Source organism: Urocitellus parryii, chromosome 5 (genome assembly GCF_045843805.1).
Source record: "Urocitellus parryii isolate mUroPar1 chromosome 5, mUroPar1.hap1, whole genome shotgun sequence".
Taxonomy (NCBI): Eukaryota; Metazoa; Chordata; class Mammalia; order Rodentia; family Sciuridae; genus Urocitellus; species Urocitellus parryii.
In genome coordinates this window covers 99,598,226-99,625,596 of record NC_135535.1, presented here as the reverse complement: position 1 = coordinate 99,625,596, position 27,371 = coordinate 99,598,226, and the positions used below count along the sequence as shown (strand labels likewise).

Below are 27,371 nucleotides of genomic sequence, written 5' to 3'. Positions count from 1 at the left end.
ATGCAGGATGAAGACGGCTACATCACTTTGAATATTAAATCTAGAAAGCCACCTCTCTCCTCAGGTAAGAATGTAGGGAGCCCTCCACAAGGAAATTAATTAGTGAAACAGGTCAATCCTATTTTCTCTTTGCTACCTGTGATAGTATGTATAGTTGTACTTCATCTTTTTCTGAATGATGTTCTTTCTCTGAAGTGTTTGAACAATGTCTACAAAGGCTTATATGGACATATTTAGAATATAAACAGCAAAGATACAAGCAGGGAATATTATTTTAAGGCTCTAGAATTTAGTACTGTGCCTTCCAGTATTCCAAGGAGATAAAGAAAATTTGAAAATTCCATTTTCTGAATGTCAGTATGGTTGTTGCTTATTAAAGTAACTATTTATGTGGGTGGCACACACAACAACAACAACAACAACAACAAGACAAACTACATGAGATCTTAACAGCCAGATATGTTTTGGCTTAGAAAGAGAGAATCCATTGGGAATGCAGATGGATGTGTGGTGTGGAGTGGGTTGTGCTTATTATCCATGATCACGAAAGGAACAAAGGCAAGTTCTGTCTTGGCCCTTTGTGAGACTGGAAAATCCTGAGAAGGCATGTGAGGGTGGAAGGACCATCTGCTCCCTGATGTCTTTGTTGTTTGCCTACAGCTGACCCCACTTCCTCTCCTTGGTGGCGTGTGATGGCTTTGGTTCTGATGATCTTGTCCGTGGGGATGGTTGTTGGGCTGGTGGCTTTGGGGATTATGTGTAAGTATTGAATTTTGCCAAAGATCTGATCTGAGAAAGGCAATACCTAAGGTTTTTTCTGGCTTATGCTGCTCAGCTTCTTGTCACTATTGTCTATTTGTTGCACTCCAATCAGCCTATATGTAGCTGCCACTATATTCCAAATGTAGGAGAACTTTGACTTTTACTTCTGATTAAAATCACTTTTTAAAATTCTTCCATTAATCATAATTACTTTCAGAATTCAAAACTGGTCCTTAAGATCTTCCTTAGTGTGGAACCAAACTATCTTTTGAAACTTTCAGCTTTCCTATCATACATATCCTAGGACCCAGCCAACCCAGAGTTTTCTTAATTTCATAAATAAACCTGAATTCTCCCTGTTTGAAAGTTTGTTCTATCTATTCCCGCTTCCTGAAATATCTTCCTTGCTATTTCACTTACTGAAATAATTGGCTTTCTCTTCCTGTAAATCTAATGGCCCTACAATGTCACATTGTAGGTTGTGTAGTTATTACTTGTTTGTATATTTATTTTTATAAGTGGTTTTAGAAGTTTTCATTTATCATGTTTTATCTATGTGAATACCCACAGTTATTTTAAGCATAATAATAAATAAATATACATCCTTAAATAAGTTAATATTTTGGTATTACATGAAGAACAGAAAATAAATGGGGTCACTCACCTCTATGATGTCTGCTCTGAAATTTGTATTCAAGACAACTGCTTTGACGCATTATCTGGTCATGGGATTTTCTTCTTTGTGACTATCTCCTTCAAATAATTCACTTATTCTTCTGGATAGCACTGACATATCTTTTGTATATTTCTTACTTGGTTCTTTATATTCTCCTTTACTCTTATCCTTTTTCATATATTCATATGTATCAAATAATCTCTTCATATACTGGTCATTCTATAGAAGTGGAAATGAATGGAGAGATCCTTGCATCACCTTTATGATCCTGACTACAAGTTATAATTTTATGTAATTTTTTTTTTAAATCTAGCTGTCACGCAGCAAAAGTACCTACAAGCTGAGAAAGAAAATCTCTCAGGAACTCTACAACAATTAGCCAAGAACTTCTGTCAAAATTTAATAAAACAATTAGAACAAAAGCAAAAGGGCAGTTTCTGTAAGTATGATTTGAAAACCTCTTCCTCTCCCCAACTCCTAGAACGTATCTGTGATGGTAACCAAAGGGAGTCATGAGATAGACAGTAAACCATGAACATGGGGAAAATGTAAGCCACATGTAGAATGATGAGGTCCCTATACTTGGTTTCTCCTTCAGACCATAAATGCAGCCCTTGTGACACAAAATGGAGGTATTACGGAAATAGCTGCTATGGATTCTTCAGGCAAAACTTGACGTGGGAAGAGAGTAAACAGTACTGCAAGGATATGAATGCAACTCTTGTGAAGATTGCCGGCCAGAACATTCTGGTAAGAAAATTCTGATGTTAAATACGTTGGAAGCATAAAGGGGAAAAAACTGTAATATATGACCTTTTTCTTTCTTTTTAACATTTTCTCATGTTTGTAATAATCAAAGAAACTTGTCAAGCTCAGTAAAAGTTACAGAGTTCAAATATTCAATCTAGTCATGTTCCTCAGAATCACTATAGCTGGTCATTTAAAATTGACTTGTACCTTCCTGAGGACTAAAGTGCACAGTGGATCTAACTAGAAGAGTCAGCCAGGGATGTTCCCCACCACTAGTGTTCCCTGTTACTCTAACTTGTTGCACCATCTACTTACTGTTCAGACTCACAGAGAATATAACCAACTAAATAAGCTTTTACTTCCATTCAGGCAAAATAGGAGAATGCCCCCAAATCTCAACTTCTAAAGAGATTAATTGGAGATATATGTGTACTGAATCTTATTACTCTAGGGTGATGTGAGGGTGAATATTTATACCTAAAAGAAGTAATATAATTTATGAAAAAAAAGAAATACTGAATTTGAAGTAGAATTATCCATCAGGTCCTATAGTGAAGCAGCTACTGTGGATATATTTTAAAGAAAAAAAAACAGGTATCAGCAGAAAGTTTATGGATGACTCATATTTTCAGAAATAAACAATAAGAAGGGACATTTACACAATATCTCTATGGAATGTCAAAATGAGTCACATATCTTTCAAGAAATTCAAATTACTTTCTTTTTTCTAAAAATGAATTCCCACCTGATATTCTGGGAGGCATGAGAGTATTCACCTTTTAATTTGGTTCAATTGATTGACTGCCCATTCATCCATTGGTTCAACAAATATATGCTGGAACTGTTCCAGGACCTTGACCCATGCATTTTTTAAAAAGAGACAAAAAAAATCCCTAATCTCCAAGAGTATGTATTCTAGTTGGAACAATAGAAAGTGAATAAAACAAATATATTCAGTATATAGAATGATAGTAAAAATTATTGAGTATAAAAAAGTAAATCAGGAAAGGTTTGATGCATGCAATTTATAAATCCCTTTTAGAAAGATGTCATAAACATTTGATTCTCCCAGCCAACTAAAACAAATTAAAATTCTTTATGTATGATAAGTGGTAAAACCAAAGCAGGTAGAGTTGAATCCTTGGTACTAAAAATCTCATCAACAATGCATTTCTTTTTGTGTTCTTCCTCTAGTTGTTTGCCATTCTTCACATTTGAATCATATGTTCTAGTCCATTTGGAACTCCAATCTTCAATTGATGGAAAATATAACCATAGATTATAAAGACATAGGAAGACTAGAACATCAGCTATTCAGTGACTAGTTTTCCTATGTCCTAGAAGTTTTTTTCATATTATGAAACAACTCAATTTGGTACAATTCTAAATGCTAAATAGAATCCATTCATACTAACACAGACATATAATCTAACATTTTGTGCAAGGTCTTATTATTAAGCTTTGTGTCTGTTATTATGAAGAGTTGTGGACATATTCTGAACATTTTATATTTATTTGTGTTTTCAATAGGAGTACATCAAAGCCAGGACCGTTTTAATTCGTTGGGTTGGATTATCCAATCAGAATTCTAACAAGGTCTGGATGTGGGAAGATGGTTCTATATTCTCCAAAAATATGTAAGTCACTAGACACTTGAACAGAAGGCACTACTAGAAACATTCATTCTGAGAAACCATTTCCTCTTGAATACAAGTTATTGAAAATTGAGATATGTCTCTATACCCTACTATGAGTTTTCTAAGCAGCAGCTGAGTCATTGATAACCTACTTACTCTTAACCAGAGAACACTGATAATAAGACAATTCTATTTTTCCTTCCCTCTCATTCTATTTTTATCTAAGCCATAGTTCACCTGTATTCTCAGTATTTTCCTCATTTATTTCTGTCTGACTTTACCTTTGGAACAGTGTGTGTGTGTGTGTGTGTGTGTGTGTGTGTGTGTCTGTGTGTGTGTGTGTTAAGCTTGATCTGATTCTCTTCACATATTTTTAGACCCAAATAATTACTCTCATTATTTTATAGTTGACAGTTATTAACTTGATGATTCTGTTGATTTTCAGTGTCATTTCGCCTAGTCTGTATCCTAGGAGCCTGCAAGAATCTGGTACACTGTAGGTCACAAGCAATTCTCATGTTCATGTAATGAGGTGCCATCCTTCCACAGAAAATCCAGGCAAATGGCCTAATTACATTGAAAGATGAGTGAACATCTTGGTTCTCCAATTTCTAATTTCAGCACATTTTGTTCATTCTGTGTATACATATTGAAGTCTCTCTCCAATTCAAATTTAAACTGATAACAAAAGCTTTTGCAATCTGATCATTATTTAAATTATTAATCAAGTTTTTAACATATATTTATTAAGTCTTTACTTTGGGAAGGAGACCAGAACATCATAACTACAACAAGCCTCTTCTAGACCTTGGGTTTTATCTCCTGTCACTGGCTGCCTCAGTCACAATATCATAGGCAAAGTAGCATTCTCTCTATTCTTCCAACAAGTCAAACTTGGTTTTGTTTTAGTTTTTTTTTGTTTTGTTAGTTTGATTTATTTGAGGAAATGACTGAAGGCCATTATATCTGCTGGTTTTTCTTCTAGAATGCTCTTCCTCCACAAGTTCAGATTTGGGTCCCCCTTTTGAGTCGACTCAGCATAACTTGTTTGGTGAAATCAATTCTAATTACCTGAACTAATTTAGTCTCCCTCCAACCCATGTCTACATGGTCCATCATACCTTCATTGTTGTGTATCTTCATAATTCTTGTCACTGTTCAATTGTCTTGTCTACCTGTTTGTAGGCTTTTTACCAATGTTCCATTGTGTTATATAAGAGCCCCAAGAGAAGAGAGGTTTTTTATTTACCACTCTGTCCTCAGTATCTTGAACAACTTTGACACCTGACACATCCACAGATATTTGGCAAATAAACTAGTAAATATATATTCCTCATCTCCTCATAATAAGCAGTCTAGCAAGGGGTATAGACAAGTTAAAGGACAAGTTAATGCAGTGTGCTCTTGTACATCTAATTCTCAATAACTAAGTCCTCAGTTCAAAAATATTCAATCAACTTTCTTTTCCCTGAGCCTATTCCCATCTTGTGCAGCTTGCACTCTAGGATCTCCCATGTCCTCCTTGCTTATCTGAATCCTAGCCTTCCTTCAGTACTGATCTGGTAGGATCATCATATCAGAACCATATCCATCCTTTTTCTGCACTGCCATTGTAGTCAGTGTTCACTTCTTCTTTATCTTATGCATTATAAAATTTCTACTGGGCTTTTCAAATGTACATACCTTGTATTCTCAAGCAGAGGTGAAGTTTCTCAATGGTGAGAATGTTGGGGGCTTTGTTGCTGCTGCTGCTTTTGTTTTTACATTTTTCCTGTCATCTCCAGTTTGTGCAACAGTGTTTTGCACCCAGGGTTTGACTCTTGATTATTAATTCATTTTTCAAAGGCATGCACTCTACCCTTTTTTATTCACAGGCTTGATCTTTCTGGAGATGAAACAGAAAACATGAATTGTGCTTATTTTCACAATGGGAAAATCCGCCCTGCCTTCTGTAAGGACAGACATTATTTAATGTGTGAGAAGAAGGCTGGCTTGGCAAAGGTGGAACAACTGCTTTAATGTAAAATGATGGACAGATATCAGAGAAGTGGTGGTTGTATAATAAAAGATTTGGATGAAGAATCTATAGCCACAAAATTGCTCATTTCTCCTTTTCTTCCCCTTGGAGTCATTTTTATATTATTTTTACTTCCAACACCACTTGCCTAGTCCCTTCTTTGCATATGCAGAAGCCAACATGTGAGTTGATCATCTGCATATCAGTTGCTCTATTTTCCACTAATTTTCTCTTCCTGTATTGCATTCCTAATTATCTGAACATACCATGACTCACTGCATCTTCAGATACACACGTATTAATTGAAATTTGGACAAGAAAAATTAGCTCTTAGTTGACTTAAGCTGTACAAAATATCTACGTTAGAAATACAGCATAAGGTATTAGAAATAATACTAAATGTGGAATAAGGAGAAAATTTAGATAATGTGGTCCCTTAACTAAAGTATAGCCATGAACTAGTCATGCAACCTCCTTAATTTCCATTTTTTCATATTTAAAATGAGATATTACCCAGCTAATATACCTCACCATTCTACAACCTAAGATGAACTTAATAGTGTTAACTATAACAGAAACTCTATGAAGCAGAGACCATGATTTCCCTGTTCACTGTTCTATAATTAGTACCAAATACAGTGAACAGGGAAGTCTGGATCTCACTTAATAGAGTTCACAAGAAACTGTATGCTTTGCATTATGTGACATAGATATTTAGAAAACTCTTTAATCAGTACAACAAGTGTACAAATATCGTTACTATTTTAAGTCCACTCCTGATCAGACTCAATGCAAAAAAACAAAGTTGACACAAAATCCCCTGGTGTTCATAAATGAGGAAATGCTTCTTAACAAGGCCCAGAGATTAGAAGGCAAAAGAAACACGTGAAAGTGTTTTATCTATCCCCGCCCCCCTCCATAAGAGGCCTATGTTTGGTTTTTGCTGAATAACTCAGGAAGTATTTATGGAGTATGTGGTCAGGTACCATTTAACAGGATAACAAGTAAAAATTGCCCTTCTTTCCCACAGTTTCCTTTCTCTAACTAGTGGGCATACAATTTATGAACATAATTCTCCACCTTCCAAATGAGTTTGTTTGTTAAAACATGGAGGTATTACATCACAAATACTGATGGTTCTTGGTTTGAAGGCTGAGGAGACATAGCCCTGTTTTTAACAAACACCTCTACATGATTCTGATATGAATAGTCTTTAATACATTCCAAAAAACATTGCTTTAAAGCTTATGTGGCTTTGGGTAAGTAATTTAGTCTCTTTACAATTCGGTTTTCTATCTATGAAATGGGTTCAATGTTATTTTCTTACCCAGAAGGTAATTGTGTGGATTAGTTAGTATAATGATATAAAGTAATGGTAAGAGTTTTAAGCATGTAATACTTACTCAATAAATATAGGTTACATTTATAGCTTCATGCATTAACTCCCAAGCATTCTCAAATCTCTATCTTACTGTCAATAAACAAGAATGTGTTAGGAAACTGAAGAAAAATATCACAAATTCTCCAGATTATGCTTGTCATTTCAAATGTCTAGATATATTGGATTTGGTAGAGTGGGGTATTATTTTCTTTCCTTTCTTCTTTATTTCACTTTAACCTGTTTTTGTTTTTGTTTTTTTTGTTTTTTTGTTTTTTTGGTGTGTGTGTGTGTGTTTTATTATTGTTGCTTGTTTGTGTGGTTTGGGTTTTGAGTGGAGTTTGTTGAACACCTCATGTGTCTTGTTTTTAATTTTTTTCTGTTTTCTCTTTTTTAAATTTATTCTAATTTGTTGTATATGACAGCAGAGTACATATCAATTCATATTACACATATATAGCAGAATTTTTTATATCTCTGGTTGTACACAATGTAGAGTCACACCATTCGTGTCTTCATATATGTAATTAGGGTAATGATATCCATCTCATTCTACTGCCTTTCCTACCCCATTCCCCCTCCACACCTCTCCCTCCCCTTTGCCCTATCTAGAGTTCATCGATTCCTCTCATGCCCCACCCCGCCATCGCCATAATGGATCAGCGTCCTCATATCAGAGAAAACATTCAGCATTTGGTTTTTTGGGATTAGCTAACTTCACTTAGCATTATATTTTCCAACTCCATTAATTTACCTGCAAATGGCATAATTTTATTCACTTTTATTGCTGAGTAATAGTCCATTGTGTATATATGCCAAATTTTCTTCATCCATTCATCTACTGAAGGGCATCTAGGTTGCTTCCACAGTTTAGCTATTGTGAATTGTGCTGCTATAAACATTGATGTGGCTGTGTCCCTGTAGTATGCTGTTTTTAAGTCCTTTGGGTATAGACTAAGGAGAGAGATAGCTGGGTCAAATGGTGGTTCTCTTCCCAGTTTTTCAAGGAATCTCCATACTGCTTTCCATATTGGCTGCACCAATTTGCAGTCCCACCAACAAAGTATGAGTGTGCCTTTTTCCCCACATCCTCGCCAACACTTATTGTTGTTCATATTCTTAATAGCTGCCATTCTGACTGGAGTGAGATGACATCTTAGAGTAATTTTGATTTGTATTTCTCTAATTGCTAGAGAAGTTGAATATTTTTTTATATATTTATTGATTGTATATCATCTTCTGGGAAGTGTCCATTCAGTTCCTTGGCCCATTTACTTATTGGGTTATTTGGGGATTTTGGTGTTAATATTTTTTAGTTCTTTATATATCCTTGAGATTAGTTCTCTATCTGATGAGGATGTGGTAAATTATTTTTAATTGTTTATTTAGATAAAATAAATTGGAAATAATAATTCAGAAAACTTCTCCCAAATTAGCCATATCTCTGAACTTTACTGGTTCTTATTTCCAATATGGAAAAGCATATATTTATACACAGCTATAGCACATTCAAATTTAGAAGAATTATATCTTAGTTTATAGCTAAAACACAAATAAAATATGTAAACTAATTGAATTATCCCTACAAATATTCTTTTTTTTTTCTGGTACTCACAGCTAAATCATCTTATACATGAAACCAGCTTAACACAGACATTAATAAAACTTATGCTATGATCAGGCCACTAAATGTGAAACTTACTAAGTGAATTTCAGAAAATTTGACTTCACTGTGCTTTAATTTACAATTAAGCTACACTGTACTAATAGTAGTACCTATTGCATGGATCTATTGTAAGAATCAAAATAATTCATGTGAAAGATATTAAAAATAGTACATTACACAATGAACAGCAAATAATGGGAAATATGATTAAAATAATCAAATATAATATGAGAAGCATATTAATTTTTTACTGGAGAAAACCAATGGCCCTTCCAAAGAAATTTATCAAAGAATACAGTGTATTTGATAAAATCAGGTCTTTCTGAACTCAATGCTTAGTGCTAATAAAATCTGAAGAGAAACTGGAAATGAATAATAGCTAATAGGACCTTCGTTCATGTCATTCATGTCAGTTCATATTTGGTATGATTATGGCTTCTTCCTCTTTTCTCCTCTAAACAGAACTTGGGACATTTTAAAGGTTACATAGATTTTAGTCACCTGGTTTATTCAGATTAGCATCTCAAGTCACAAAAATGTTACATGAAATGTTTAGAGAATGTACTGGATATTTTTCATTTGTCCCTGGAGACCCTCTCGGCCCCATCATGTGTCTTGGGAAGCTGAACTCAAAAAATGAACATATTATCTAGACAAGCTTGGCCTCTGGCTTCCAGTTACCCCAGCCAATGGGAGGCACTGGCAATGATCAAAAGTAGAATATTGATTCCACTGACTCTCTCCCTTCAGGGCCTTGGTTTAGCAAAGTCTGTTTGTTCTATATGAAGTGTAATTGGTAAAGAAGGAAACCACAAAGTTCCAATAAACACCCTCCATAAGCCTAGGACTGATAACAGCTTCCCAGTGTGTATCTCACCATCCTGCTTTTCTTCTCTGAACCTTTGCAAAAACTTTAGTCCTTTTAGTGAATTCCCTTACCTGGTCCCTTACATGTGCTGTTTGTTTGCTTCTGGGAGCCTATTATGAGAGCAACAACCGATCTAGTGAGACACTGAAACAACAGTGACACAGTGAAACACTGAAGTTACTGAGGCATGACCTTTGGCCATAAGAACAAGTGGCTAAAAAATGAATAATGATTAAAGGAATGAATTTTTCAATACTGATGCCATAGTCACAGGATTAACACAAATGGCCATCTGTGCTCTAAATAATTTGTGCCTCCCTTCTAAAGACAAATTAGTATTGAAAGCTTGCTGTCTAGGCAAAAAAAAAGAAAAAAAATATATATATATACTTTTTAAACCTAACCTTTATATCCATATATGGATATGCCCTTGGTAGATGTGGCTGTGATACATTTTAATTCTAGGTTTTGGCTTTCAAGAAGTGTGAATCTATCACTATCTCTTTTTCCTTTCCAGTGGATAGAAGTAGAGGATCAATGTCTCACAATGTGCCAGAAATCCAGGTCCCGTTGGGAGAAAAGCTGTCCACCAATCAAGATTACTGGAGCTAAGGTGTTTTGTGAGAAAAAAAAAAAAAACTTTTATAGTGTTAACCGATATTTGAGGTTTACTTATCACAGCTGTTAGTATTACCCAAATTAACATACAGCATGTAAATTTATTTTAGGAATGAAATCCCTTCCTAACTTTCTTAAGGACACATAGTGATGATCCACATCCTGGTTTGCCCATTGTGATCTGCCTTGTATCTATATTGTCTAAGCCATCTCTGCTTCATGTCTTGTGCCAAATAGAAGGACATTGTTTGCACATATATCCTTTCTAAACTAACCCAGGGCCATGACCTTCTGTATTTGTGACACTTTGGAAACCAGAGCAGAACCATGTTCTACCATTGGCCATATCAAGTTCAATACGATCTCATTTCCTTCTTTACCAATAACACTTCAAAAACTTCCACTTTCGAATGAAGATGCATCAGCTCTATTCCTTAAACCCAAACATATTTTCCCACTACTGTGAAAAAAGTAGCCAGTTTCACTTCATTCACCAACTTGCTCCTAACCACAAGTGGAGCTGTTTGTATCAGCCTCCTGCATGGACTGGCTGCTTTACCTATCAAAGCCTCTCAGCCATGCACGAAGAAGAAATATACACCTCTCTTCAGTGGGATAATCCAACATCAGAAACTTCTCAGAAATGTCTGACTTCCACCAAACTTTCAGGTAATGAGTTCTAATTTTTTAGGGTAAGACTTGAGTTTATGCTTTGTTTCTTGTTCTATGATGAGTCTAAGATTTATTTTTTCTAATCTGAGATAACCTACTTATAATATTTTCATATGCCTGACATACTAAATGAGATGAAGTGGAGTAAATAAAGGTGAAAAAGGAAAAGAATGAGAGACTTAACAAATATGCCTCCTTCTCTCTTTGAAAAGAAAGAAAGAGAAAAAATGCATTTTAATATTTAGAAAATAAGTAAAATAAATTATATCATTTTAATTATTTTAATTCTTGTATCAAACACTCTCTAAATTATTTGATAAATACTAAGAAATAAAAAAATGGGAAAAGTGAAAAAATATCATCCTGGAGCTGCCTGCTATAGTAGTCAGTTATATCTTCTTATTTAATATTTGTATTAGTGTGTTTCTGTTGATGCAACAAGTCATCATAGATTTAGCAACACAAATTTATCATTTTAAAATTTTAGAGATCAAAATTTGAAATGGATTTTACTGTGCCAAAACCAAGATGTTGGTAGGGTTATACAGGAGAATCTATCCCCTTGTCATTTCTAGTTTCTAGACTTGCATTTATTGCTTTCTTTGGCTCTAGGCTCTCTTCCTTCATCTGCAAATCCAACAGCATAACACCTTAACGCTCTTTGCTTCTATCATTTCATCACATTTTGTGTCTCGAATCATCTGATTCTTGCTTATAAGAATCCAAATAAGTCAGTGTAAACCTCCCATTCCAAATCCTTAATTTAGTAACATCTTCAAAGTGTCTATTGCCACATAAAATACTATTTACAGGTACCAAGGATAAGGAACCCTACCACACTATCTAAAGATAAATTTTATTTATTTTTCTTTGAGTAGTGTTAATATAATAAATCACACATTCTTAAATTTTCCTTCCTAAGAATTATAAAATTAGCTGGAAAAATTTATTCTTCATCCAAAATTATATAACTAATAAAGAAATGTATTTTAATCAGTCATATTTAAGTGATACTTAAAAGAGGTATGGGAGATACAACTGCATTCTTGCTCTCAAAAATTCAAGGCAGCTCCCTGGCTTGTGACAATTCCTAAAGATTGTTGAAAAAGAAAACATATAATTAATTAGTAAGGTTGTGATACTATGCATAAAGACCGAGAGGTGTACTATTAAATCTATTGGATATTTTCCAAATCAGATGCATTCCAAATTATCACTTTCATTTCAAAAAGTTTTTAAAAAGGCTTTCTTTTTCCTATTACACATAATTACAAATTCCAGGCCTCTGTAATTTTCCAGTGAGAACGCCTAATATAAATTCCTTATTTTGCTCAGCCTCATCTTATCTCTGACCCATCCATTTCTAGTACTTTCTCTAATTCAATTTCATTGTCCCAATTTCATGTTTAGGAACATGCTGTGTTGTGATGGCGATTTCATGGATTTTCTGCATAGGCTTGTTAACAACATCCATTTTCTTTGGCATCAAATGTAAGTACAAAAGAATATTTTTTAAAAGTCTATTAACATATATAAGTTATGAATTACACTTTCATATAATTATATGTCATTACATAAAAACTTCATGATTTCCAAGTGAATGAAAAACCAGTTAAATTCTATTTGAATGTATCTAAATGATATAAATAAAAGTTTTCTGATTCAAATTATAGGATAGTTATTTATTATGTATCTATGTGCACTTGGATATTACTGATAGCATCAATAATGGCTTTCATCTGGTTTAACTCAAATCTAATCTTATATATTTCCTTGAGAAAAAAAACAATGAGAATAGTTTCTTTCTCTTTGTTTCTTTGTTTCTTTTTTTCTTTCATCTTTCTTTCTTTCATTTAATTCATGGTGCAAGGGATCAAACCCAGGGCCTTGTACATACACTAGGCACACTCTACTACTGAGCTACAACCTCCCTCTCATTACTATTACTCTGTTTCTATTTGTGAGTCACATTAGCATGCCAAAGGATTGAAAGATTTCAGATATACTCTTCAGATATTCTCTTCTAATATACAGTTATTCCAAATGACTTTTTCAGATTATTTTAATGTGTTTTACTGCACATTAAGCAAGGTACAATTTCAAATGTTTAAAGCAAATCTGAGAGCTATATTTGAGCCATACTTAAACACACTGGTTTATTCCTTTTATTCATATTAGAGAAATGTTTCCATGTCTAGCAAATGAAATTTTTATAAAATAGAACAATTATGGAGTTTCCAAATCCATAAAAAGAATAAGAACCTCTACTATTGCTTCTGCTAGCACTGAGAAAATATGCTTAGAAAGATAATGCTGGAGGTTATATTTGGATAATTTTTGTGATGACCTTGGCAAATCATTTCTGTATCTCAGAGGCATATGCTGAACAGGAAGCACAGTGAGCTCTGAGAAGGCTAAAGGAAAGTTTTAGATTTTCTTTGACAAGCTTGATCTTGCTCACGTAGAGCTAGAAGATTCATTTTCTAATGATTCTTAGAGAAATACTTTAAAACTCAAATCATTCTTGTTACCCTGTGTATCTCCTCAGATGAAATAACACAGCCCAACACAAATGTTAGAAACTCCAGGAAGCTTCCTGTCTCCATCTACCCTCCTTCTGATTTGTTTTTAATATTTTTAGCAAATTCTAGTTCATCTATTAAGATGTTCATATGTTAAGTATCTGTTTATCAAACACACTAGAAAAAATTCATTTAAATAGAACTAATGGTAAGTCAATAAACATCTTGATATTCTTCATTAAAAACTGAGGACCTTTTTATTATTTTTATTTGTTTATTATAGTTACACTTAATATTGTAGTACATTTTGACATAATCATACAAGCATAGAATATAATTTGGTCCCTTTCAAAACTTGGGATGTTTAATGAGATATTTCCAACCTCTTTTCTAACTTTACAACACAAAAATCCATATTGAACTCATTGCAGATGTAGTTTAAATATTAATTCTATAAAATAAATTTCAATGTTGCTTTTATAAATTTTAAGGGAATAAAATAAACTTAAAAATTTAAAAAGCTGTATCTGGTTAAGAACAAAATTAACTGAATAGATAACACCTTATAGCAGTATTGTCAACACCTTATAGCAGTATTGTCAAGGGAATGGAATATAAAATTTGGTTATATATAAAAATAAAATCTAGAGTGTCCAACTACAACAATCAGATGATAAAAAAATCATATAATACATGTCTATAAAAGTACATTGGACATTTTAAATGTCTTCAATAATACTTGCTGTCAGTATATATATATAATTTTGTCTTATTCTCTGTCTAGTGCATGAGATGTGTTTAGATAAACTATGACAATCATATTTCTAAGAATTGTTAGTTATTGTAAATGATACTAATTAATTTTGTCCTAGTAATACCACATTATAAATTTCTCTTATAGATAAACTTGTACACACAGCAGGAGGAAATTTTAAAAACTGGAAAAATCCAAATGGTACATCAATAAGAGACCATTTAAATAACTTAATAATGCATCTATACAATAGAGTACCATGAAGGTGGGGTGGGGGAAGAGAGAGAGAGAGAGAGAGAGAGAGAGAGAGAGAGAGAGAGAGAGAGAGAGAAAAGCAATCTTTTTATGCACTGCTATAGAACTATCTCCATGGTACACTGTTAGGTTAAAAAAAGGGCAACATTCAAAATACTGTATGTTATGCTATAATTTGATTTAAATTGTATAGCACATATTTTTATTTGGGGTGTTTTAGAAGTATTTTGTTATGTTTCCCCTGGTAATTACAATGTTAACTTTACTTGTTGGAAATTAATTCCAACCTCAACACCAATAAAGCTGAAGCATTTTGCTTCCCATTTATGATAAAAAAGAGAAGTCTCATTTCCCTTTCTCCAGTTTTAATAGTTTTGTATTGTACAAGCTAATCAGAGAGTAATAAACAGAGCAACAATCGCTTCTAAAATACAGCTAATCTGAAAAAAAGCATCTTATATTTCAAGTTCCTAAAAATTAAATTATTACATTTCACTAAGTTTGCCAAATAGCTAACAAGATAAAATAAAGAACACCATTGTCCTATTCCCCCACTCTGCTTAGGTCCAAACTTTGCTAAGAGAAAAACTAATCCAATCAACTGAGCCAGAGTTTCTTGATCTACAGAGAAGCAGGGCATGAACACCTGCTTTCTCTAGTTCCTGGTTATTGATTTCCAATATTTTCTTTTAAGCAGCAATGTTGGTGAGTAAAACAAATCAGAATGTGAAATATGTGATTTTTTTTTTAGAACAACTCAGCAACGAAATATATGATTTGATGTCCTATTGTGTGTCCTGGCTTGGCCAGTAAGGGGGAGATGGGCAAAGTAATGATGATGCAAATTGCTTTATTTTACAAATTATAATCTTCCCCTTCATGATAATATTCACTATTAGGAGTATAGCCAAATTGTGTTCTTGTTTCCCCAAAAGGCAGAGTTAACTAGATCTTAAGTGGGCCAATCTTAATTAATATTTACTTTGTTTTCATTTTTCTAATAATCCATGAACCTAAATGGCAGCTAGGAAGAGTAGAGTTTGGCCACTTTATTTATTACAAGTAAGATCAACCTATCTTTATCAGATTCCTTTTTTGATCTTGTTTACCTCCTTTTTCTTGTTAAAAATATAGAAATCATTTTACAGTTCTATTCACTTTCTTCCTTTTTCCCTTTTTTTCTCTAGAAGATCTGAGTTTTACTCCTTTAGATTTGGCTGACATGTATAGTTTATTATTTTTAATTTACTAATGATTGCCAATTAATTAGTAATTTACCAATTAATAACTAATTAATTTACTAAGAGATTGCCATTCTCTCTCCTATATAACAACATAGGCACTTAATGACTGCCAGTTAATAATTATTAATATGTCATGAACTTATTTGAAGCTAATTCTGTAGCTCTCTATTAAACTACCTCTACAGAGTAAATGGCGTTGGCATAGCTCTTCTACTCAGAACTAACAAGTTTATTTAGCAAAGTCAGGATACAAAGTAAATACACAAAAATCAATTTTATATTTATACTTTAGTAATGAACATGAACATCAAAATTAAAAATGTAGTACTAATTGTATTTACTCCAAACAATGAAATGCTTAACAAAACATGTTCAGAGCGTATATGTTGAAAACTACTAGATGAAAGAAATAAAAAACCTAAGTGGAAATACAGGCCATGTTCATGAATTGTAAGACTCAACACAGGAAAAATGTCAGTTTTGCTCAAATTCATACGCAGATTACTGCTCCCCCTGGGGGAAATAACAATCACACACAAAAACCAAAAAAAAAAAAAGGAAAAGAAAAAAAGAAAAACTTTTCAATAAATACTGATGTATAAATTGTATATCTTTAATATTCAAGTGTGACATTTTCCTGCATATTCAATAGTTCTTATTTATATGTTCACCATTACAAATTCTTTTTTATGGTTTTCTGGAGCCTCCTTCTTTTTTTGGGGGGGGGATTGTTGTTACTGTTTTGTTTTATTTGAAGTACTAGAGAGTGAATCCAGGGTGTTCAATCACTGAGCCTCATCCCCAGTCTTTTTTATTTTTTATTTTGAGACAGGATGTCACTAAGTTGGTCAGGGCTTCTCTAAACTGCTGAGGCTGGCCTGAAACTTGCAACCCTCCTGCCTCAGCCTCCTGAGTTGCTGAATATGCAGATTTAATGCAATCCTTTTCAAGATATGAGCAAGATTTCTTGTGGATGTAGATAATGTGATTCTAAAGTTCATATGCAGCAGCAAAAGAACTAGAGTAGTTAAAGCAAGAATAATGAGGGAGGAAACAATCTACCTGATTTTGAAACATATCATATAGCAGTATTAATGAGGACTATGTGTATTACTGAATAATACAGCAATAAAATACAAGAGAACCTGGTAATAGTGTCACACAAATATGCTCAGCTGATTTTTTTATATAGATACAAAATCAACTCTATGAAGCAGAATAACATTTTCAACAAATACTGTTGTATAAATTGTATATCCATTGGCAAAAAAAGTTTAAGTCTCACATCTTATACAAATATCAAAAATCAACTCAAACTGTGTCACAGTATCAACTATAAAATAGTTTATAGTTGATAAAACTAAAACTCTTAGAAAATATGAACAAATTTTTTTCGATATCTAAGAGTAGGCAGAGATATTGGAATTGATATCAAAAGAATAATTAATAAAAAGAAAACACTGGTAAGCTGCATGTTCCTCAAAATTAAAAATGTTGTCCTTACAAAAGACATTATTAAAAACCATTTACAGATGAACTAAATACTTGCAAACCTCACATCCAATAATGGACTAGAATATAAAAAGAACATAAAAACTTCCAAACTCAACAGTGAAAGATCAAACTACTCAACTAGAAAATAAAAAAAACAAATCAAAATACATCTCTTCAAAGAAGATATACAGATATTAAGTAAGCATAAGAAAAGATGATCAATGTGATTAACATTCAGGAAAAGCAATTAAAGCCACAGTGAGATATTACTATATATCTCTCAGAGAGCTAAAAATAAAAAGTAATCACAACATCAAGTGCTCATGAGAGTAAAGAGAAGCTGTCTTACTCACTTCAGTAAAATGGAACAATCACTCTGGAAAATCTCACAGTGATTTCTTTTAAAAATCTAAACTTATTACCCCAACAGAACATAGCATTTCTCTCAGAGAAATGGAGCTTATATTTACTAAAAGCTGTACAGGCAGGTTTGCTCATTTATTTGAAATGAGCAAAGCCAGAAAACTATACAGATCTTCTTTAATAGGCAAATGGTTAAACAGATGTGGTAATCCATATCAACAATAAAAAATGAATTATCTATCTACTTATGACAACAATCCAGTGAATCACCAAGAAATTATTGTGAATGGAAAAGGCCAATTACAAAGTGTTACATACTGTAAGATCCCACTTATGACATCACTGAAATGACAAAACTATAGAACTAGAACATAGATTAGTGTTGGGAGAGATGGGGCAAGAGTGGAATGGGTATGCTTATTTATAAAAGGAAATATGATGGCCATACATGGTGATGGAGAAGCTGTGCATCTTGAATGTATTTATTTCTATATCCTGGTATTGTCATTGACCTATAATTTTGCAAGATGTTACTCTTTGGTGGAAAGTGGGCAAGGGGTACCTGAAATCTTTATTATTTTTTGTAGCTGCATATGAATTCACAATTGCCTCAAAATAAAATTTGAGTTATAAAGATGAAACTTTTATGTGATAGTTAAGTTCATTATTTCCATTGTAAAGATAGTCTGTTGCAGGAATATATGCATGAAAATGTATCAACTGTTCAATCATATCTTAATAATACATTAACAATTTCAACAGCAATGATCTGCTCTAACATTGGCCCCTTCCCCTGCAAAAAAGTTTAATATATCCCCTGAGCTGAAGGGCAAATTGATAGATTAGAAAATAAAGCATAAATAATTTAGAGAATAAAAAAGGAGTTGTGAAAAAAGAGCAAAATATACAAAAGTGAGAGAGAGACACAAAACACAAGAAACACTACAATATGTGTTATGGTAGAGCCAAAAGTGGAAAAGGAAGTGTTAGACAAAAGTACTATTATAAGGCTTTTGAATAAAAATTTTCCAAAATTTATTAAAAACACTAAACTACAAGTTCAAGAAATTCTATTACAGCCAAATAAGATAAATACTCAAGGCATGCTAAGAGAAGGGTTTGCTGTAATAGGAATAGGTAGCTACTTTATAAAGTGTTTTTTTTTAAAGAAATGGGCTTAGTAAGCTAGTCAGAATAGTAAGGGGGGAAAAAACTAATACAGTATTAAAGTATCAGATAGTAAAACAATTACAAAGTTAAAGTAATTAAGGTCCTGATATGCTGACATATGAATAAATAAATAAATAGATGAGTTGAATATAATTAAAATGAAACTAAATCCGAGTAGTTTATTAGATATTTACAGTGATTTAAATGCAGAAACTAGAAGAGTTATGGGGGTGGAAGATATTCAACAAATGACTAAGACAACTCTGTAGATACCTGGGGGAAACACTGAAGTTATACCTTACAATTTACAATCAAATATATTCCACATAATCAAAATATAAATTAAAATACAGAAGTATAATCTCACATATAAAACTCTTTTACTAAAAATTACTCAAAAATACTGAATCTATGTGGCATAAACTACCACAAACCCAAAATGCAAACTAGAAACACATAACTGTAGCTCATATCATACAGAATCTGCCTCCACATCATGTTTGTGCACACAGTATCAGATAACAGGGTCGGTTGCTAAAAGAGACTCGCCTGACTCAGAATGAGAGCGTTCATAAATCTAGTTTATTATAAGGTAAGGACACAACAATATCACAAAAGTAAACATATATATTAGCCAAAGTCTGTCTCATCAGAAGGATCCTGGAGAGGTGGCACCTTTTCCTGACTCTGAAAGTGTCCTGTGAGGACACAGTTTCCCTCCTGGATCTGAATCACTGACATGTATATAGGGTATGTTGGTCCTACGGAACTCAAAATGGAGCCTCACTTGGGGATTATTATATTTTGCTGATCACAAAGGCAAAACTTTGCTGAGGCTAAGTAACCTGGCTCAGCACCACAATTCTTTCATGGTCTCATTATAACCAAGGACAAATCACATATTATACTGTCATCAATAAACAATGCTGACAAGATAGTATAATCTGGTCCCCTAATTCCTGGACTCTTGGTTATAAAAGTACACTAGTAATCAGTATGTTTCATGCCTTTTCTGAAGGTCAGTGCCATTGTGAACTTATAAAACACTGCTCAGGCTGATTTGGGGCTTCCTGGAACTATTTCTCAAAGCACAATAAAAAAATAAAAGACTAGAAACTCAACAGGGAAAAAATCACAAAGGATATAATCATACATTTCATACAAAGGAAAATACATCTGACTTTATGCATGTAAAAAGAACTTTAACTTCAAACATAAAGAGATAACTACACATTTACATATTTCTATACATGTGTAAATTCATAATATGGATGGTAATTTGGAAATATCTAATACAATTTAAATGTCCACAAATTTTGACCTTATCTTAAAAATACACTTGCACATGTAAAGTGATGTAAGACTAAGATTCTTTATGCAATAATGCTTTTTGCCATACAAGAAAAATTACAAATCACCTAAAAGGCAATAGAAAAATATGGGATATTCACATGATGAAATCTTACAGGTATGATGAAAGAGTAACAGAAAGTTCTTGATGTGTCATTATAGAACTAGAACCAAAGTATATAAGTTCTTACCTTAGGTACATATATGAGTGCACATATAGTGCGATGCTGCTACATCGTGTACAATCAAAGAAATGAAAAGTTGTGCTGCAATTGTGTACGATGAATCAAAATGCATTCTGTTGTCATATGTATATGTACCTAATTAAAATAAATAAATTTTAAAAATATATATTTAAAGTAATAAAAAGTACAACATCATGTAAATAGATTGTCACCGTTTGTATAAAGGGGAGAAGAGTATTTTATATTCATTGGTTTGTCAAATTAAAAATATCTTCAGAAAAATAAAGAAGAAATTGATAAACTCATCTGCTCTTAGTGAAACTGGGTAGTTTGAAAAAAAAACATGGATAGCAATATAGCTTTTTGCTCTGCATCCCTTGAAACATTTGATTCTTTTTATAGTAATTACTTAATCATAGTAAGTGTAGTAATTAATGGGTTTCACTGTGGCATTTCCATGAGTACACATATTATGCTTTGATTATATTCACCCTCCCTACTACTCTTTCTTTTCCTTCCTTCTTTTCCATTTTACCTTATTTCTCCACTTCTTCAATAATCCATCTTCTATTTTCTTGTCATTTTTGTTCATTTCTACATATGAGAGAAAACATGGTATACTTAATCTTTGTGTGTCTAGCTAATTTTAACATTTGATTCTTGAAAAATGTGAATTTTAAATTTTTCAGAAATCTAAAATAATGCATATTCAAGTCTCAAAACTTATCAGTAATTTAGAGCTTTCTTTAGTCTGTGTTGAAGGATTACTTGGTTATAAGATTTCAGTATTTTGGTAGGAATGAGTATTCTTGTCTGTAGTTTTCCAGGTATCTACCATCTCAATGCAGCAGCAAGAAAAACTCATCCACCAGGAAAGAGCATTGTTGAACTTTACGCAATGGAAGAGAAACCATGACCTTCAGATGAAATGTTGTCAAACCTTGATGCAAAATTCTTTCAGTTTGGGTAATTGATATAAGATCAGTTATTTTCAGTAGAAATCCAAATGCATGCACTAACTCCTCAGAAAAAAAACAATGATATATTTTATTCTCTGCAAAATTGTTCTTCAGAATTTTATAGTAGGGGGACATGATTTTGATGCCTTTTACTCTTATCTACTTCAATAGTATACGGAAAACACTAAGGTTTCAAAAAGAAAATGCAGCTAAACAAGAGTTCTGGAAGTTTAAGTATCTTTTCTCCTGTAAAACTGTGCCAGATCTCTTGGTCAAATTTTTGCTCTTTGTTCTACTTTATGCAGTTGATCTTCTTTTTGTGAATACATTCTTTCTTAAAACAAATTCCTTCAAACGTTGAATACTAATGCTTACCTTTTAGTTACGTCGAAGTCCTAAAATAAGCATATTGTTCATTTACATCCTTCTTCCATTTTCTTCACCTACATGTTTTCAAATAATTCCTGAAGTTGTACTGTTTGTTCTGTCTGTTAGACATGAAATATTTCTTGCTTAACTCTCAGAATCTGAACATGAACTCAAGGCTTACTATTCAATTCATCTAGTTATTCAGTACACTTCAGGTTAAATTTGAGCAGTAAGATTAACAGGCCTGAGATAATAAGTGAACAAGAAAAGATTGTAAATATTGTAAAATCAAAGAAAGGAAAAGATTGATAAAACTGAGAAAATCATATCAATTTTTATAGAAGAGGAAATATTTGGGTAAAAATGTCTCCAAATTACTCTTAAATAAACCAACTCTTAGAGACCTATTGTAGGTCAAAAGTATTATATAAATCTTACGGTTCTCAGTATCAGAAAAACTGGAATTGCTAAGTGCTACACATGGGAATGGCTAAGTGCTGCACATGGTTATAGTGTTTGGTTTTCCTGGAGGTGACAGAGGGTTAGTCCGGGGAGATATTCTACTAATTTTTACAGTGGTGACAATAATGTGAAATGTTTCTATTCAAAGCCTGTAACTGCAGTCCTTGTTCGGACAACTGGATTCAGAATGGAAAGAGTTGTTACTATGTCTATGATATTTGGAAAAGTTGGCCAGCCAGCAAAGAGGCTTGTTTGAAAGAGGGCTCCAGTCTTCTACAAATAGACAGCAAAGAAGAAATGGTAAATTCAGCTTTATGGTTACATGTCACTCTGAAAATACTATGTTACTTATTAAAAGAAAGAAGATTCTCCTAAGATAGAATTCTTTAATATTTATAATAGTTTATAAAATGTATAAAAATAAGTACTTATAAAAATAAATTTATAAAAATAAATACTTAAAAGATATAAAGTAGGAATTACTATGTTTTATTTTCCTTTTAATGGGAAAAGCAAAAATCAGGTTGCTTTTCCAGAAGTCAAGGAGAGTATATTAGTTCTATGTCTTTGGTTAATGAAAAAGAAAAGGAAAAGACTAGAGCATAAGAAAAACAGTCTTCCTTGACATGTAGCCCACTTCAACATACACATACATGATTATTGCATATATTTTCCAATGTATTTTTCCATGCTATAGATAAATAGAATAATTTGGAAAACCAGAAGTATAAAAAACTGAGGTGATGTCATGAAATGAATAGGTCTAATTAAACCAAGTATTTGGTAAATGAAATGTTAAATTGGTATTAAACATAGTTCAGTAATATTTTAACAAGTGAACAAGATATTTCTCTAAAATCATTCTACATATAAATATATATGAAACAGAATGCATAATTACAACATATCTTTTACTACATTAAAAACGTATTCTGACTATATTCAGTAATTAGTTGAAGCTCATTTCTATAAGAATAGTGAGAAAACAATGTGTTAAGGATATATGGTAAGGTAGGAAGGCTTGAACTATTATAATTATGGGTATACAAAATTATTTTCTGTGTAAATTTGATGATGAAAGTTATAAATGTTTTTTTAACAAAATATATTTGCAGTTACATTGCTTCTGGAATCTCCTAAACTATTGGTAATATTGAAGTATACTAGAAAAGAGTGATCCACGTGTCATATGATATAAAAAATATTTTTATATCTGCTTATGAGAGGTCAGTATAACCTACCCCCTTCCTTTTTTTTGTTGACATCTATTGTCAGACTCTGAATCCATTCATTAAAATTACTTTAATATCAAATGCCTTTTTCCCATTGTCTTTAATACTACATTGGCCATACAGAAACAGAAGAAAAATCTATAAGATGTATCCCCACTTTTTGTTTGTTTTGTTTTTTTAAATAACCCCCTCTCTTTTTCTTCAGCACTAAAGTTACCATTTATTTCCAGCTAGGCAAAATATCAGAATTCATACTTCATGATAGTTTTATTCGTGGTTTACTTTTTTCTTGGTTCACGTTCAGATCTTGTCTCTCATAGGTTTTTATCACCAAAAACTTGCAGAAGCTCAAAGTAGGCTATGCGTACTGGGTGGAAATATCTCAGGATGGACTTCAGGCACCTTTGCTTTGGCAAGATGACTCCTCTCCTTCCCCTGACCTGTAAGTCTCAGAGGAAAATGTTGTGAGAATAACTAGAAAGATGAGGCAATTCAAAGGTTAATTTTATTGTGCACACTGGATTCCCTTCAGGAGACATATCAGCATTTCAACATCACAGGCTCCTGATTGAAATTAAAGCTAATGTCATGAAGAGGTAGTTTCACAGCTTCTAAATCATCTTCTCAGCCCTCCGAACATTATCCTACGAAAATAAACCAAAATATGAGTGTCTAAATGAGCAATATAACATAATTATCAAGTGCATTTTCTCTGTATCACTTAATGTTTAGAGAGCACTAAGGGAAACAGATTGTAATAATTATTAAGCAATTATCATATTGAACTTTTCAGATAGAACTAGAGAGACTGGTGAGCAGAATCAAGTACCCTACTACCTTGAGAATTAAGAGTCAGGAGACATATACTATCTACCACCTATCTTTGTGTATACATGGCTTCCTTTTCTTCATAAACTGTTAAAATTGCATTAACATATTTTTATGGAGACAAAACTGCTGCTGTTGAAGGAGGAGGATAAAACCACCACAGGAGGGTGCCATATTAAAACAAAAAGGCCTCTCTCATGTGCTAACCTCGAAAGCATCCTTGTCACACTCCCATCTAACCTCAGATATGCTGACTTGCCTTTCCAGGTTACCAACAAAGAGACCCCAGTCAACCAACCAGCTCTGCAGATTCCTCAAAGACAATGTCCTTTTGTCAGATAACTGTAACAAATGGAAATATTTTATCTGTGAGAAGTGCTCATTAAGATGCTCTATCTGAAAGAAATTGCTCAAAAAGATCTATAATGCTGGTATTTGAAACAGGCCATTGAAAAACCTGCCACAAAAAGACTAAGAGCAAATACAGAAGTAAACCAGTGTATGGCCTTTGAAATCAGCTTCCTGGAAATCAACCCTTCCTTTCATATTTTCACTTGGAAATGTCTTCAACAATTTGAAGATTTCAGTTGACATTGTTCAAATTGCCAATAAATTGATTGGAACCACAGAGGACCAGACACTGATGCTCTGTGAACAAACAAGAACATAATTTCCTTCCCTCCCTCCCTCTTTCTCTTTTCTTTCTTCCCTTCCCTTCCCTTCTCCTCTCTTTTCCTCTCCTCTCCTCTCCTCTCCTCCTCTCCTCTCCTCTCCTCTCCTCTCCTCTCCTCTCCTCTCCTCTCCTCTCCTCTCCTCTCAGGGACATTGAGAAAATAAAATTTGTCTGTAAATTGTCAGTGACTACTTGGAGAGGATATGTTTGAAAGTCAATTAATCCTCTTCAAATAAAATTCTCCTCTATATTCAATCTCCTCTCCTCTCCTTTCCTCTTCTCTCTCTCTCTTTCTCTCTCTCTCTCTTTCAGATAGAACTAGGAGAGTCTCAGTCTCTCTCTCTCTCTCTCTCTCTCTCTCTCTCTCTCTCTCTCTCAGATAGAACTAGGAGAGTCTCAGTGTCTCTCTCTCTCTCTCTCTCTCTCTCTCTCTCTCTCTCTCTCTCTCTCTCTTCTTTCGTCCAGAGACAGTATAAATATCACACAGAAATCAATATGTGATTGGAGGAGATGGTCCAGTTATAACTGATTGATTTTTTAAAATAAATAAATAAATTTAAAGCTTGCAGCCTGCCAAATCTTCCTATGCATTTTCTAAGCTTCAGGCATTATGTTGTTGGATTGACAGAGTAAAGGGAAAGACATATGGATTTCCAAATTGGAATTGAGGGGAAAAGGCTTTTCTCTGCAGTATCACTGTACTCTTTTTCAGGACTGCAGAGTTCCATGGAGAAGTGAACCCCTAGAACTTGCCAGCATCGGTTACCCAGTGAAGGAAAGCTGTGAGCTTCCTGACTCCCTCTGAGTACAGTCCCACCACTCACAAATCGAAGGGCTCATGTCTGCACCCCCCAGATTAACATACCGGTACTTTTAACTGTATTTCTCAATGCCCCAAATTCTCCATCAAAAAATAATAATTGGATTTACTTTTAAAATTGTTGGAAGACTAAATCATAAATATATGTAAATTGTTGTGAATGGTGTCCTATAGAGTTGGACACTGTATCAGTGCTTGCTATTGTTATCTGGAGAAAGCCACCAGCCACTTCTAGATATCAACCTCTATGTGTATGCTGGGCAAAACAGTCTATTTTCCTGCTAATGTTGCAGGGCCATTGAGAAAATAAAATTTGTCTGTAAATTGTCAGTAACTACTTGGAAAGAATATCTGTTTTAAAGTCAATTAATCCTCTTCAAATAAAATTCCCCTTATATTCAATCTGAACCACTGTGCTAGGAACGTGGGCTCCCTGAAACATCTGTCTTATTTTCAAGAGACTGTTGATATATAAATACCTCATCATCTTCAGGAAGGAAATATTAATTATTTGTATATTATCTTTCTCCCACTCGCCATCCCTAGAATAGCACCTTGGCACATAGGAGGTTTTCACTAAATATTTGCTAAATTCAATATAATTTCTAATCCTTCATTTTTCATAAGAAGTAGCCAAGATACATTTAATTTTCATATTTTCTCCTTAAAATAAAGGCATTATTTAAATAAAGTAAAAATAAACCCTAATTCACTGAGGCAGTGGAAATCATTTAAATAAAAATAAAATTTCTGATACTTAAAGGTCTTTTTATAATGGGAAAACCTTGGAAGAATTGGAAGAACATGTCCTCATTTTTTGGTTTTGTTTTTTGTTTGTTTTATTTACCTTTGACCTGGAGTTTAATGGTGGAAGTATCAACAAAAGGAATTTTCTCTAGTTTTCTGCTGATGCCCCAGAACCATATAAGTTTTCTCCTGTGTTTGGTTATCACAACTGGCAGCTGGCCGCTAAATATAATAACCTGGAATAAAGGAGAAACAATAGCGATTTTCAGTGGTAAAGACTGTTTGTCTTAAAGAATCTTCAAAGTATTGTCACAGAGCTATGTTTAGAGAAAGGATAGGAAGCATTTACAATTCTCCTTAGAAAAAGTACAGTGAAACAAAAGGCAAACATCCTCCAGCTGATGTTATCCAGCTAGTATATGATGCTGTATTTACAAGTTAGAATTTTATCTACACTGCAGTTGACGTACGCTCCTAAACGTCTCCTCAGTAGCAACCCTGCCTCCACACAGATGGCAATGTGGAAGAGTTTTCCCTGCAGGTTGCTTTTTGTCCAGGATACCAAGGCTTCTTAAAGATGTTAGCACAGAGATAACCAATTTTATATCCTAGTTCACCAGTGATGAATTGGGTCTCTGATTCATCTCATGGAGTTTTTTGTTTGTTTGTTTGTTTTGTTTTTGTTTTTAGGAAAAAAGATCTGTTCTACAAATGTAAACAGGCTTTGTCACGAGGTATTAATAAAGTGTACTAAATATATTTTTAAAACACATTGAAATAATTAGTAGAATAATAATAGGTGCACCTAGAATCTGAGAAAATCTCTTAATAAAATGAGCCTTGTACAAAAGTCATATACCATTTAAGTAAGATTTTTCTGCTTTTTGTACCTTTTGGAAA

The 27,371-nt window shown here is 33.3% G+C and overlaps 2 protein-coding genes across 3 annotated transcripts; both read left to right on the top strand.

Moving 5' to 3' along the window:
* On the top strand, window positions 1-5,844 carry Clec1b (C-type lectin domain family 1 member B). 2 transcript variants are annotated; one of them, XM_026410891.2, is made up of 6 exons: window positions 1-64; window positions 661-759; window positions 1,752-1,877; window positions 2,037-2,188; window positions 3,719-3,825; window positions 5,700-5,844. In XM_026410891.2, exons 1-6 carry the CDS (start codon window positions 1-3, stop codon window positions 5,842-5,844), a joined length of 693 nt encoding a protein of 230 aa, XP_026266676.2. The 2 variants fall into 2 exon arrangements, with proteins under 2 accessions (XP_026266676.2, XP_026266677.2); XM_026410892.2 differs by lacking the exon at window positions 661-759.
* Window positions 5,845-10,950: 5,106 nt separating this feature from the next.
* On the top strand, window positions 10,951-24,909 carry Clec9a (C-type lectin domain containing 9A). Its single transcript, XM_026410878.2, has 6 exons — window positions 10,951-11,041; window positions 12,455-12,535; window positions 21,201-21,347; window positions 22,320-22,471; window positions 23,724-23,845; window positions 24,499-24,909. The coding sequence occupies exons 1-6, from the start codon at window positions 10,951-10,953 to the stop codon at window positions 24,629-24,631; spliced, it is 726 nt and encodes a 241-aa protein (XP_026266663.1). The 3' UTR covers window positions 24,632-24,909.
* Window positions 24,910-27,371: the final 2,462 nt, after the last annotated feature.

Coding starts and splice junctions, on each gene's coding strand:
- Clec1b (XM_026410891.2), top strand. CDS start 1: ATGCAGGATGAAGACGGCTACATCACTTTGAATATTAAATCTAGAAAG. Junction 760..1,751: donor GGTGGCTTTGGGGATTATGT/GTAAGTATTGAA, acceptor TTTTAAATCTAG/CTGTCACGCAGCAAAAGTAC. Junction 2,189..3,718: donor TTGCCGGCCAGAACATTCTG/GTAAGAAAATTC, acceptor TGTTTTCAATAG/GAGTACATCAAAGCCAGGAC.
- Clec9a (XM_026410878.2), top strand. CDS start 10,951: ATGCACGAAGAAGAAATATACACCTCTCTTCAGTGGGATAATCCAACA. Junction 11,042..12,454: donor GACTTCCACCAAACTTTCAG/GTAATGAGTTCT, acceptor TTTCATGTTTAG/GAACATGCTGTGTTGTGATG. Junction 22,472..23,723: donor TAGACAGCAAAGAAGAAATG/GTAAATTCAGCT, acceptor TGTCTCTCATAG/GTTTTTATCACCAAAAACTT.